Here is a 14,687-nt window from a genome sequence, read left to right on the forward strand (position 1 = left end):
GACCCATTCTCTTCACAATGTCACAACTTGTGCAGGCCTTGTGCACCTTCTGCTGATGCTGTCCACGCTCCCAGATGACGTGTAGAGAAGGACTCTAAGCATTAGATGACTGATTTGTATCGCTGACCCGCAGGTTGATGTTCTGCGTGGTGGAACACTCTGCTCTTCTCTGATTTATTGCCCATGACTCAGCGCTACCCAAGGCAATAAAATGCAGAGTGAAGACCTGCCTTCCCTAGCACATTCAGTATGCTGCTGGATCTTTCCTCGCCCCCCTCAGGATACGTTAAATTCTTGCTCCTGGCCCTAGCTGTCCTTGTGGTCCTGCCTCAGGCTTCCCCAGGTAACCAGACTGTGGAGAGGAGGGGAAAGGGAGTAAGAACAGGGTCTTGCTCGTAGAATCACCGGGAAACTGAACACGTGTGAAAGTGAGCACAGCTCACAGGCATGGCTGAGATTCGGTGAGAAGCCTTATAATGAATATGCTCCATTAATAAGGGCAGTCTGTCGCCCTCCACCATGATGGTGCTTCTCATCAGGGAACCTGGTGAATATCAGCAGAAACCAGGGTGTCTTGTATGAAGTCCTTCTATATGCAGAAGTGACCCCAACATCCTTAAGTGTTCTTAATATCCTTGGCCCAGATGTCAACAGAATCTCATCCCACGCACCTTCCACTTCAATTTCACTTCCTATTGATAGCACCTCTTGCAGGAACCAGTCCCATTATTTTACCTCTCCATTCTTGTTTGGCTTTGGATGCTCCTTTAGAGCAATCAGAGGAGGGATCTTGCTCTTGCCTTTGAGTATACAGTGAAAAATATGTAGGTTGATGTTGGATACCTATGGTTTTAAGGTAGTGCTGGAGTTAGGGCAGAAGATTCTGGATACCAAATGAAACATGGCCAGAGCTATCTCACAACACAACAGGCTTCCTGGCCAAGTGGTGAATAACTTTCTAATGGAAATGTTTCCACTTAGGCTTCCTGGTGCTTCTAAAGTTTACGATGTTTAATTCTGTGGTTTTCCTTTTGGTCATTGCTGTTGGAAGTTGCATCTTCTCTTGGATCAGATTTTCAAACTGAAAGTCTTTGCCAACCACTCAGTTGCTCTAGAAGCAGAAGAAGGTAACGCTGGACTAACCTTGGGTTGATTTCAGCCTGCCTTCAACTCTGGCGAAAGCAACTCAGAGGAGGGAGTTGCAGATGCAAAAGACACGTTGGAGAACGAGTCTGCACATTGACTGACAGAACCAGAGTCATCTCGACTTTGATTTTTCCAGTCTGAACAGCCTGGTGAGAAAGAGAGAATTGGAAACTCCCTACCAGGAGTAGAGTCTGGGGAAAAATCAAGTAGAGGGAATGTGTAATTTAAACCAAGATACTCTGATCTCTCAATTGAATCCAATGTGCTGGGGAAGCGGGGTCTGCACTCTGTATTTTATTGACCTAGGTAGGGCTAAGTCAGAAATGATAAATCATATAAGGGCAGTGTTATAGCATCGAGAACATTAGCCTACAAGTCAGCAATATAAATTGATCGTTCAGTGCTCAAAGTCCTGTTCTAGGCGTCATCTGGAGCACCAGAACAATGCCTGGCGCATGGCAAGTGCCCAACAAATCACCGATGAGTGAATAATGAATGGGGGGATGGGGAACTGAAGGTGTAGGTCCACTCCCTGGCAAGCACCTGTATTTGGAGACAAGGAGAAACCAGGGTTGTTGAGCCTGTGAAAAATTTTGGAAGTGGGAACATCATAAACACAGGCATAAAGTCCAGTGGGAGGAAGAGAGATAACCACTCGTATCTAGTGCAGTTTGAGACCAGCAGTAAGCATTCTACATGCACCATTATCACTACAGTGACCAACACCCTTAGGATAATAGTCTTAATTCTTTTTTTGTGTGTTTGTTTATTCATCTCTGTTTATTTTGATAGATGGATGGGTCCACAGGTGCGATTACAGTACTGGCCAATGCAGGACAGCTTGCAAAGAAAATGAGAAAGAGAAAGAAAAATGTATAGGAAAAAAAATTTGCTGCATCCCTCTAATAAAGCCAAAATCATCAAGTGTTCTCAAGAAACAAGAGATGATACGTAAGACTATGGCCAGTACAACTATCTCTTTAAGACGCGTGAGGAAAGAATGTCAACAGACTTTATAACGTGCAAGTGAAATGACTCTCTGGGGCACCTGCATGCTTCTTAGATTTTAGATACCTGCTGGGTATTCCCACAGTTCATTAAAGAAAAATATGCTCATGCTAGCTATCACACTATCTCATCTCTCTAGTCCTGGGTAGCTTAATATCTCTAGATTGTCCCAGGATATGTCTGATAGTATTGGTTCTCACAGTAAGACAGTTTTATAGGGTCTGGATACTGAATTCCTAAGCCTCTGATTATGTGCCATGAGGTCTCTGGCTGGGGAAGTTTTCCACACTAACTCGAACCCCACCTTGGCCCCTCATCTGCGTCTAATGCCTCACCCTGGGTTGTTGAGCTAGGCTAGTGTGATCCAGAGGCTCTCTTTGCCTGTTTAGCTCAAGGGTTAGCCCAAGGCTCTGTCTTGTGGTCTTACTCTTAGAATTTAATCCCTTACCTTAATCTCCTAGTCGTACTTTGCTGTCCAAAGATTGCCATGCCTTCTGACCGGGGGCAACCATTTCCACCCCAACCAAATGGAAGGGAAACATAGTAAAAACCGAACAAAAACCCTCAACAGTTGCTGAGAACTTTCTGTGCGCAAGGCCTTGTCCTAAGCACTTAACATACACAACCTCATTTTGTCATAACAACTGCTTCATGAGGCAAAACTAAGGGCACACCTCAGAGATGCTGCAGGTTCCGTTCCACACCACCTAACCAAGGTAGATTCTGCAAAAAGCGAAACAGACGTTTTGGTTTCCCAGTGCATATAAAAGTTATGTTTACACTATACTGTAGCCTATTAATTGTTCAATAATATTACATCTAAAAAACCTTAATTAAAAAAACACTTTACTACTAAAAATAATGCTAACCATTATCTGAACCTTCAGGAAGTCATCATTATTTTGCTGGTGGTTACTATGGAGCCTCCGTCAGAAAAAAAACATAAAATAAACCATATCTGTGAGGCACACAGGATAAAGCGAAGCACAGGAAAACAAAGGTGTGTATGTTCCTTTTCCAGAAGAGGAAACTAAACTTTGTAGCCTTTAAATGAATCGCCCCAAAGGCACAGACCACTAGGTCAGTGGCAGGACTTTGAGCCCACGGTGCCCGAGTTCAGGAGTTGTGCTTCCTCCAAGTAGAAAACGACAGTGCAGTAAGAAAAGCTTCCCTGTGCTCTTCCTCCCCAGAAGGCACTTCCTGAACGGGGAAGGTGTGTGAAAGGGAAAAGCTTGGTGAGCCTCCTTGTGGTTAAAATATGTAACAAGCCCAGAACCAACTGGTATATCCAGGCACAAATACAAATTATTCTGAGTTGCAGTGAAGGAGGAAGTTGTTTCCACTCAGCAGATAGACTTAGTTCAGAGGCCAAGGCTGGTCATGTCTAAAGTTGAAAATTATCTCTAGCCCCTATTGACACAATTATCTAGACAACATGGTTGAAAGACAAGGTACAGTCGTCACAATAATGGCAACACCTTACCCTTTAACCCACCACTCAAAATACTTTCACATTAATTCTCTCATTTTCCCCACTGCAGTACTATGAAGTAACATTTCCATCCCAAAACTAAAAGGATGTGTTTGGGACACGTAGAGAGTGGATCAGTCAGGATCTCGGATTACCTAGACACTGTGACTCCCGTTAATACTTTAGCATCAACCCAGACCACATCAGGGGGTGCAGAAAGTCCTTAGCAGCTTCCTGTTCCTGTACCGAGAGTGTTTATATAATTTTTTAGAAATATATTTTATTAATTATGCCATTACAGTTGTTCTATTCCTCCCTTCATTCCTCTCCACCTGCACACCCCTCCCCCACCATTCCCCCTCTTTAGTTTATGACCATGTGTCTCAAGTTCTTTAGATTCTATATTTCCCCTACTATTCTTGCCCTCCCCCCTATCTATTTTCTATACACTGTCTGTGCTACTTATTCTCTGTACCTTCTCCCCCCTTCTTCTTCTCCCACTCCCCTGTTGCTAACCCTCCATGTAATCTTCATTTCTATGATTCTGCTCCTGATCTAGCTGTCCTCTTAGTTTGCTTTTGTTTTAGGTGTGGTTCTTAATAACTGTGAGTTTGCTGTCCTTTCACTTCATCTTTTTTATCTTCTTTTTCTTAGGTAAGTCCCTTTAACATTTCATATAATAAGGGCTTGGTGATGATGAACTCCTTGAATTTGATCTTATCTGAGAAGCACTTTATCTGCCCTTCCATTCTAAATGAAAGCTTTGCTGGATAGAGCAATCTTGGATGTAGGTCTTTGGATTTCATGACTTGGAATACCCCTTTCCAGCCCCTTCTTGCCTGTAAGGTCTCTTTTGAGAAATCTGCTGACAGTCTGATGGGAACTCCTTTGTAGGTGACTGTCCCCTTAGCTCTTGCTGCTTCTAGGATTCTCTCCTTCATTTTCATCTTGGCTAATGTAATTATGATGTGTCTTGGTGTGTTCCTTCTTGGGTCCAACTTCTTTGGGACTCTCTGTGCTTCCTGGATTTCCTGGAAGTCTATTTCCTTTGCCATATTGGAGAAGTTCTCCTTTATTACTTGTTCAGATAAGTTTTCCACTTGTGGCTGTTCCTTTTCCCCCTCTGGTACCCCTATAATTTGAATGTTGGAATGTTTAAAGATGTCCTGAAGGTTCCTTAGCCTCTCCTCATTTTTTTGAATTCTTGTTTCTTCAGCCTTTTCTGTTTGGTCATTTTTTTCCTCCTTCTGGTCCACTCCTTTGATTTGAGTCCCAGTTTCCTTTCCATTACTATTGGTTTCCTGTGTATTTCCCTTCATTTCAATTAGTTTAGCCTTCATGTGTTCCTCTAATTTGTGACTAAAATCAACCAGTTCTGTGAGGATCCTGATCACCAGTGTTTTGAACTGTGCATCTGAAAATTTGGCTATTTCTTCATTGCTTAGATTTATTGGCTCTGGGGCTCTGAGTTGTTCTTGAGCCATGTTTTGATCTGTTCGTGCCTGTTAGGTATGAGGAGCAGAGCCTTAGTTGTTCACCAGGGCGGGGCCACCCAGGTTGCTGGTTTGTGATGCTGTGTGTGGGGGCGGGGTCAGAGAGGGGATAAAGCAGTTCCCTCTGCTGCTTCCTGCTGCTGGGGCCTGCACGGTCTGTCTCACTGCTCGCTCCTTCACCGGTTTATCTGTGCACGAATGTGTGACCGCAATCAGCCCTCAGTGGGTCCCTCTGCTTCTCCACACCTGGGATCCACCCACAGCTGCTGGCGCACCTGGGTCGCACGCCTGGGTGGGTCCGGTGGATCTTTCCTGCCTGACCCCACTCTGCTGTTGGCTCTGCCCCTCTTGCCTGTTTGGCTGAAGGGTTCATTGTTGTCAGACTTCCGTGTAGTTCAATTTTCTGTCATTTGGCTGTGTTTTTGTTGCTAAAACTTTATTGTTTTTAAACTTGTTTGTGCGAGAAGGTGCAGTGCTTTCACCTACTCCTCCATCTTGGTGGAAGTCCCAATTCCCACTGGTTTTTATAGCCAAAAGTTGTGGGGACTTCTATTTATATAATTTTGGTTAGAGAAATTACACCCACAGTTGGGCCCAGGGGTCTTTGAGAGCTGAATAAACATGACTCCAGGCCCTAGTCCTACAGAATTGAAAAGGGTGCAGGGAAAATCCAGATGCACTAATAAGATGTTGCTAAGTTACCTCGCTACTCTAGGCCTCAGTTTGCCCATCCCCCAAATGGAGGTGTTGGACTAGGCTATAAGTTCCATATGCCTTTCAAACCTTAAAGCCTTTTGCATTCTTGAAATAATGGTGAAAATCCACTCTCTACCTGTGACTTTAGAAGATGCCTCCTTAGAAGGCAAAGATACGGAAGATGAAGAGAGACTGAGAAACAAATGTGGCCTCAACCCGAGTATTCAAACCATGACCCTAAAATACGTCTTTCACACTTCCTTGCTCCTCCCTGACCCCCCTGTCATGTCAGCCACAAAGGCTGCTCGAGTCTGCCTCCACAGCACCCGTTCTCCGTCTTGGCCTCTACCTGTTCTAATTCCACCATCACCTTTCCTCGCTCACTATTATTGGCTAAAACGTGTCCCCTCAAAATGCCAAAATTCATATGTTGAAGTTCTAATCACCAGGACCTAAGAATGAAACTGTCTCTGGAGATAGGGTCTGAATTTAAAGAGGCGATTATGTTAAATCCTTTAGTCTAATCATATGGTTAGACTCTATGCAGCCATGATGATAGAAGACATGGATTGTTAAGTGCACAGGACTGGAATCAAAACCATCTGAATCATTAGGGTGGGTCCTAATGCAATGGGACTTGCATCCCTGTAAGAAGAAGACACAAAGCCACATGGAAGGGAAGTCACGTCTCCACAGAGAGAAGACAGAGAAGATGGTCACCTACACATCAGAGAGAGAGGCCTCCAGAGAAACCAGCTCTGCCAATACCTTGATCTTGCACTTTTAGCCTATGGAATTGTAAGAGAACAAATGTCTGTTGTGTAAGCCGCCCTGTGTTGTACTCTGTTGTGGCAGCCCTACCGAATCCAATCACACACTATAACATTTGTGTCCTATGCTCTGTCTTCCATTATGACTCTAACTCACTTTATTTTTTCTATTCATTTGCCAGGGGATTATATCTAAAACCCATTTTCAATTTTTCCTTTTGAACCCTTCAGCCATACAATGATTAAAGGAATCAATTCTGCACTCTCTTTATGATCACTTCTGGCCTGCCTTGGTAGTCTCCCTTTCAGTTCCCACCATGAACCTCACAACCAACTTGTGTTCTTAATGTTTCTCTCTCCGCTTTTGTTGTTTTTTTTTAAGAGTTTATTTATTTTATTTTTAGAGAAAGGAAGGGAGTGAGAAAGAGAGGGAAAGAAACATCAGTGTGTGGTTGTCTCTCATGTGGACCCCACTGGGGACCTGGCCTGCAACCCAAGCATGTTTCCTTACTGGGAATCAAACTGGCAACCCTTTGGTTCACAGCCCTCACTCAAACCACTGAGCTATACCAGCCAGGGCTTCTTTCCCCCCTTTTTATGGGCTTCCCCCTTTGCTGGGAAGAGTCTTCTTGCAAAGCACACTTATGTTTCTCTGTAATCAACACCTGAACAGTACTTCTACCTACTCTAAGTCTTGTATATTCATTCCTTTTCCTCCCAGAGAGATGTCTTTGTTTACTTGGTTTTATTTTATAAATAAAAATTGTATCAGAGTTGTTTTGCATGGCATCATTTAATGCATGATGATTTGATATACAGTGTGGTGATATGGTGTATATATGTATACATTTCTACATGTATATACTTCAAGTAAGTGGGCGTGGTGAAGCAGATGCTCAGTGTTTCATTTATATACCTACCAGCAGAGGATGAGGGTGCCAGTTCCGCTGCATCCCCTTCAGCGTATGGCATTGTCATGTGCTCGGCCATGTTGGCATATGCTGAGTAAGAGCTCACTGAGGTTGTCCTAGGCTTTTCCTTGATAAGTGATGAGTACTGACACCCAGTCACATGTAGAGTGGCCATTTAAGTATCCAATTTTGGCAAATACCTGTCTATGTCTTTTTCATGATCTGTGATGAGCAAGGCAAACTATAATCTCCCTTCCTCTGTAACATCTCAGCATTTTGTTTTCATGACTGGAGCTTTTTCCCAAATTCTATAGCCCCCACCCAGCTTTCCTCTTCCAATCATGAATCTTCATAGAATAAAAGACAGACACAAAAGGCTGGAATGCAACTTTATAGTGGGGATATTTGACAGGAAGGTTTCCAAAAGGAGAAAAGGTTGAGGATCTTCAGTAAAAAGGTTGACTTGTGGTGGTGACAAATTTTCTCCACTCAGTGTCCTCCACAATGACGCTAGTAAGAATGGTTGAAGATGATTTCACACAGCATATTTTGTTGTTTAAACAGTAGTGCATTATAATTTCAGATTCTTTGCATTTCTTTCTGCATACTCCTTGGTCTCCCTCACATATATTTGCAAATTTCTGTGTCTTAACTTTGGGGATTAATTTTTTCATGCCTCCTGGAAAAAAATATGGCTTTGGTTAGACTCTACGCAGCCATGATAACAGAAGACATAGAATGTTAAGCGAACAGGACTGGAATCAAAATCATCTAGCTTCAAACCTGCATTCTGTTATTTACCAGATCTTGGTCTTTGGATAAGGAATGTCAGCTCTCTGTCCCTTCGCTGCTCTCAGCTGTATAATAGCAATAATGATGAAAGAGACTACTTCCTTCGGTTCTTGTGATTGTTAAATGAGTTTATATATGTGAGTTCTTAGAATAAGAGCCTTACTGAGAGATAACTAAACCCTAGTCCTTCTTGTTATTATTGTTGTTGTTTCTATTGTTATTATTATTAAATAAAGGTATTTTTCTGAGAGTTTAAGACTACAAAATTGGGCAAGTTCCAATTTGCCTGAACTTGTGTTCTTAATGCTCAATTTTTTTTGAGATAGCCACTCCAAATTAGAGCATACACATATTTACCAGTGACTCTGTGTTTTGAAATAATAAACAATGGGCACAATAGCATGGATACATGTGGACATTTTAATTTATTCACAGATCCACAATCATATACAAACTGAACATGGACATATGTGTTTGCAATAAACACCCACAGATGTATAGATGTGCATTCACAACCATGTACAGGTAAGCAAACCATATATATATATATGGTTTAAAGTATTTTCAGGCAAAGGATATACACACATATATATCCTTTGCCTGAAAATGCTTTAGTAATACAATTTCTGACATATATAGCTAGCATTCTATCAACATTAATCAGGAGTAATAGTTGGGTTTTTTAAAAAATAAGGTCTTTGGGAAAAAATAAGAACTACTAGCAAACATTTAACACCACTTGTGTCAAGAATATTTGTATGTTGCTTCAACGAAAAGGATCATCATATCCATTTGTCAACATAAGAAAATTATAGCACAGAGATGTGATGTCTCTGCTGAGGTCCCCAATTTGGTAAGGAAGAGAACTGAAGTTATAGTTCTGGTCTACATGAGTCAGAACGCTGGAGTGACATCATCAGCAAGATGGTAGACAAGAAAGCTTTAAGTTCTCATTTCCCTCATAGAAACAGGAAATAAACAACATGTGTACCAAAGGAACTTTGTGGAAAGGAACTCCAGAAACTGTAACAGGATGCAGCCAAGGGGGGCTCCAAAGGGCAGCCAAGGGATTTGTAATGAGGTCCAGAACTCAGTGTGTCCAGGAAATATTAGGAAAAAATATATATAGGATGTTCTCATCTGTATAAGTCTGAGCTGGGGGATGAGATGCATGGAGCTGGGCCATTGAGAGTTGTTTTGAATAGCAACAGTTTTGCATATACCCTCTAGAATGGTCATTTAACATGTCTATAACCTTTAACTGGTTTCATAGATATGTTAAACAGCTGTGGCCATGCATTGAGCCAGGGGGATGGGAGTGACTTCAATCCATGATATAACTGGGAGGCAACTCCCCCTGGTTACAGAGCCTGTGAAAGAGCTTGGAGATAATTGGCTCCACACCACAGGGCCACACCTGCCCAGACTTACTATGGCAGCCCAGTAAAGCTGGAAAAATACGGGAATGCTGGCAAGCTGTGGCCAATTGTGGGAGGAGTCGGGAATGGTGCTGCAGAGGAAGATTGGCACAAGGATTTAAACCCAGGTATGGTAGCCCTGCCACGTCTTTTTTGGACCACGCGGCTTGAGCAGAGAAGAACCATGGACTTCTATTTGTTTTTCTGAGATACGGTACCCCAGACTGGGCAGAGGGGGAAGGAAGGACTGTGCATTTGTGGGTGTTCTAAAGGGCTTTGGGATCTCAATGAAGACATTTGGTCATTACTCTTAAATTTGCATAACTCTTTAAATAAATTATCCCTTTCCTTTTCACCAGTCTCTGGAACTAAGAGACGTCTTTCCCTGGAGGCAGGCAAGGTAAACATAGTACAAGGTAGAGGACCCCCAGAGCACAAAGGTGGGTCCATTCAGTAATAGTATATCATTCACCACCACCAGGATCTGTTCTGTAACAAAACCAGTTAAAATATCTTTTTAAAAAATATTTTATTTATTTATTTTTAGAGAGAGGGGAAGGGAAGGAGAAAGAGTGAGAGAGAAACATCAATGTGCGGTTGCCTCTCACATGTCCCCTTTTGGGGACCTGGCCTGTAACCCAGGCATGTGCCCTGACTGGGAAGCAAACTGGCAACCCTTTGCTTCACAGGCCCGTGCTCAATCCACTGAGCTACACCAGCCAGGGCAATAAATAAAATCTTTAAAAAAAAAAACCACCCAGAACAGCCAGAAAATTGAACTATATGGAAGTCACAACCAAAGATTGAAGCCACATTTGTCCCGATGGGTAGGAGGGGCAGAGCTGGGGAGCAGGGATGGAGAGGATGTGGTATGGCAGCAGCAAGGCAAGGCACGGCAGTGAGGTGGCCAGTGGAACTGGTGGTCCCCCACTCATGGGAGGATAACATTGAGAGGGATACATTGGGAGTAAGCGATCCCAGCCCAGGCCAGACTGAGCAGCCCAGGGTTCCAGCCCCGGGAAGCTAAAGCCTCATAACTTCTGGCTGTAAGAACCAGTGGGGGTTGGGGCAGTGGAAGAAACTGCCAGTCTCTCGGGAGAATCTGTTTAAAGGGCCTGCATGGTCCAGAATGAATGCACACCCACCCACTCTGGGAACAACCACCAGGGCAGCAGCTAGAGGGGCACCACTTATATATAGGAAGGGGATGAAGTGACTGGAAATGGGGCAAGTAATGAGCAAGCAGTGTCACTGTCCCCTCTCTGACTCCTCCCCCACGTACAGAACCACAAAGCAGTGAATTCCCAAAGTGGGTTGCCCTATCCTGGTGACTACCTAAAGCTCTTACCCCATACAACTTAATAGGTACACTAAGACAGGGAGTCAAAGGAGCTCTACCTAATATACAGAAACAAACTCAGGGATGCTGCCAAATGGAGGAGAGGAAGAAACATGGCCCAAATGAAAGAGAAAAACAAAACCCCAGAGAAAGAACTAAGTGAAACCGAGATAGCCAACCTATCCGATGTAGAGTTCAAAACACTGGTGATAAGGATGCTCAGAGAACTCATTGAGTATGGCAAAAGCAAAAGGGAAGAAATGAAGGCTTCACTAAGTGAAATAAAGAAAAATCCACAGGGAACCAGCAGTGAAGAGAAGGAAGCTGAGGTTCAAATCAATGATTTGGGATACAAGGAAGAAAAAAACAATCAACCAGAACAGAATGAAGATAAAAGAATTTTTAAAAAATGAGAGAATAAGACTCTGGGATAGCTCCAAAAGTAAAAATATCTGAATCATAAAGATGCCAGAAGGAAAAGAGGAATAGCAAGAAATTTAAAATATATTTGAAAAAATAATGAAAGAAAACTTCCTTAATTTGGCAAAAAAAAAATAGACGACAAGTCCAGAAAACACAGAATCCCAAAAAAGTTGGACCTAAAGAGGGCCACACCAAGACACATAATTAAAATGCCGAAGATTAAGGATAAAGAGAGAACCTTAAAAACAGCAAGATAGCCCTGGCTGGTGTAGCTCAGAGGATTGAGCACAGGCCTGAGAACTACACTACCGCGGTTCAATTCCCAGTCAGGGCACATGCCTGGGTTGCAGGCCAGTTCCCAGCAGGGGACCCATGAGATACAACCATACATTGATATTTCTCTTTCTCTCTCCTTCCCTTCCCCTCTAAAGATAAATAAGTAAAATCTTAAAAAAAAAAAAACCAGCAAGATAAAAGCTGAGAGTTACCTAAAAAGGAGTTCCCATAAGACTCTCATCTGATTACTCAAAAGAAATTTTGCAGACGAGAAGGGACTGGCAAGATGTATTCATAGTGATGAAAAGCAAGGACTTAAAACCAAGATTACTCTACCCAGCAAAGCTATGATTTAGAATTGAAGGGCAGATAAAGTGCTTCCCAGACAAGATAAATCTAAAGGAGTTCATCATCACCAACTCCTTACTATATGAAATGTTAAAGGGGCTTACTTAAGAAAAAGAAGAAGATCAAAGCTATGAATGTTAAAATGACAACAAACTCACAACTATCAACAACTGAATCTAAAAAAAACAAAAACAAAAACAAACTAAGCAAGCAGCTAGAACAGAAACAATTATAGATATGGAGATCATTCAGAGGGTTATCACTGGAAAGGAGGAAATGGGAGAATGGGGGACATGTATAAGAATTAAAAAGCAAAATTGGTAGGTACAAATTAGGGGGATGTTAAGAAAAGTATTGAAAATGGAAAAGCCAAAAAACTTATATGCATGACCCAAGGACATGAACAAAGGTGGGGGATTGCTGGAGAGAAGGGGGTACTATACAGAGTGGGGTAAAACTGTAATAGCTTAATCAACAAAATATACTTAAAAAAAGAATGTTGGGAACATTTGTCCCCATCCACGCTCTTTTTTTTTTTTTTTTTTTTTTTGCTTGCTTGCTTTTGCCCCATCCGCTCTCTGGTGCAACATGGCATGGTGATGAGGAAGCCCCCCATTTCTCAGTGCCTCCATCAGGGTGGAAGGAGGAAAGTGGAATCTGTTTACAATGTTCTGGGTTAGTTCAGAGCACTGTAGGGACTAGTTTCTGCCTTGCTGGACTTAGGGAACTGACATAAATGGGGTGTCATTTGGTGTCAGGTTGGAGGCTGCTGAAAGCAGTGGTAGGCACTGCTGCTTCATTGAGCTTCTGGGGACTATGGATGGAAGCCTCAGGACAAGAACTCCTAAATGTCAGAAGCAAACCCGGACAGAATTGAAGGGAGAAGCAGACAGCTCTCATGGCTCCAGATGACTCCCGCTGACACCAGGGTCCCAGTAGGTTTCCACAAATCAGGCCCTCCTGTAACTTTGGCTCCTGCTTGCTCCAGGTGGCATCCATGACACTAAGTTCCCAGTGGGCTTCCATGAATCTAGGCCTCCAGCTAACCCCAGCATCCACAGTACCAGATTCCCACATATTGAGACCCCCTGTTCACCCTGAAGCCTGCTGGCTTCAGTGGTCTCAGGAGGCTTCCATACCTGAGGCAGCTCTGGCATCACTGGGCTCCCAGAAGGCTCCTGAAAATCCAGGCCCCAACTCACCCTGGCAGCTACCAGTGACCCCAGGCGTCTCCAGGGGCTCCAGCTGGCTTCCTCAGTTTCAGGTTCTGCACAGGTCCCTACAAGCCTAGGTGCCTGTCAGCTCAAGCAACCCCAGGTAGCTCAGCAGGCCCAGGTGGCTACCACCGCTCCAGAAAGCATCCTCGGCTCCAGGGTCCTAGAGGCCCCATTGAACCCAGGCCCTTAAGCTACCATAGCACCTTCTGGCTCCCATGGACCCAGACAGCTTCTGTGGCCCCAGGATCCAATGGACTCTGACGAACCCAGACTCCTAACTCACCCCAGCACTGACCACTTCCCTCGAACCAGAAGGCTAGTGGGCTTCTGTAAACCCGTTGTTTCTCACCAGAGGACCCATTGGCTCCAGTGCGCCCAGAGGACCCTTGCAGCCCCATTTTCCCAGGACACCCAAGCACTGGCTGTCTCCTACAGATGCGGGTGCTGGGTTGTCTCCTGAGGTCCCAATCTTCCAATAGCACCAGCAAACCCAGGCTACAGGGGGGGCACATGCGGACATAGGATTCTGACAGGACCCGGGACCAGGCTGACTACTGCCATCCCAGGCTTTTCACACACTAAGTGCCCAAAATTCCAGCACCAAACCTTTCTGGGAAGGCCAGCATGTGGCCCACCCAGGATCTTTGAGTGGACTGACTTTTGAAGGCCTTCGCTTTCCAAAGTTAGTCTGTCCATAAGGACTGGAAGTGGTACCTCCTTCTCAAATGCACAGACACCAAAGCAAGTCCACAAGGATGATGAATAGTCAAGTAAACATGACATCACCATAAAAAAACTAATAAAATTCCAATGATTGACCCTAAAGAAATGGAGATCTTTGAACTGTCTGACAAATAATTTAGAGTAGTCCTCTTTAAAAAATTCAAAGAGTGATAAAAAACACAGACAACTCAATTAAAAAACACTACATGAACAAAATAAGTTCAACAAAAAATATAAGCTATTAAAAAAAACATACAGAATTAGTGAAGTCGAAGAATACAATGACTGCACAAAAGAATTCAATGGAAACCTACAACAGCAGGTTTGACCAAGCAGAAGAATTAGTGAGCTATAAGGTATGCCATTTACAATCATCCAGCCAGGGGAGCAAAAAGAAAGAAGGAAAAAGGACGAGGAAAGCTTACATCAACTATGGATTCCCATTAAGAAAAATCACCTATGCATTATTGTAGTCCTAGAAAGAAGAGAGAGAGGTAAAGGAGCAGGGAGCTTATTTTTAAAAATAGTGGATGAGAACTTCCCAAATACAGGGAGAATTAAACACATATGTTTGTGAGATTAATGAGTCACCTCAGAGTTCAACCTGAAAAGCACATTCTAATAAAACTGGCTATAGTCAAAGACAAAGAGAAAAA

At 43.3% G+C, this 14,687-nt stretch overlaps 1 protein-coding gene across 1 annotated transcript; it reads left to right on the top strand.

Moving 5' to 3' along the window:
• Positions 1–249: 249 nt before the first annotated feature.
• DEFB115 (defensin beta 115) lies at positions 250–13,192 on the top strand. Its single transcript, XM_053671187.1, has 3 exons — positions 250–343; positions 1,939–2,097; positions 13,080–13,192. The coding sequence occupies exons 1-3, from the start codon at positions 250–252 to the stop codon at positions 13,190–13,192; spliced, it is 366 nt and encodes a 121-aa protein (XP_053527162.1).
• Positions 13,193–14,687: the final 1,495 nt, after the last annotated feature.

Source organism: Artibeus jamaicensis, unplaced genomic scaffold, assembly GCF_021234435.1.
Source record: "Artibeus jamaicensis isolate MK-2021 breed Jamaican fruit bat unplaced genomic scaffold, CSHL_Jam_final contig_685, whole genome shotgun sequence".
Taxonomy (NCBI): domain Eukaryota; kingdom Metazoa; phylum Chordata; class Mammalia; order Chiroptera; family Phyllostomidae; genus Artibeus; species Artibeus jamaicensis.

Coding starts and splice junctions, on each gene's coding strand:
- DEFB115 (XM_053671187.1), top strand. CDS start 250: ATGCTGCTGGATCTTTCCTCGCCCCCCTCAGGATACGTTAAATTCTTG. Junction 344..1,938: donor CCTGCCTCAGGCTTCCCCAG/GTAACCAGACTG, acceptor TTATTTTGATAG/ATGGATGGGTCCACAGGTGC. Junction 2,098..13,079: donor CAAGAAACAAGAGATGATAC/GTAAGACTATGG, acceptor TGCTTGCTCCAG/GTGGCATCCATGACACTAAG.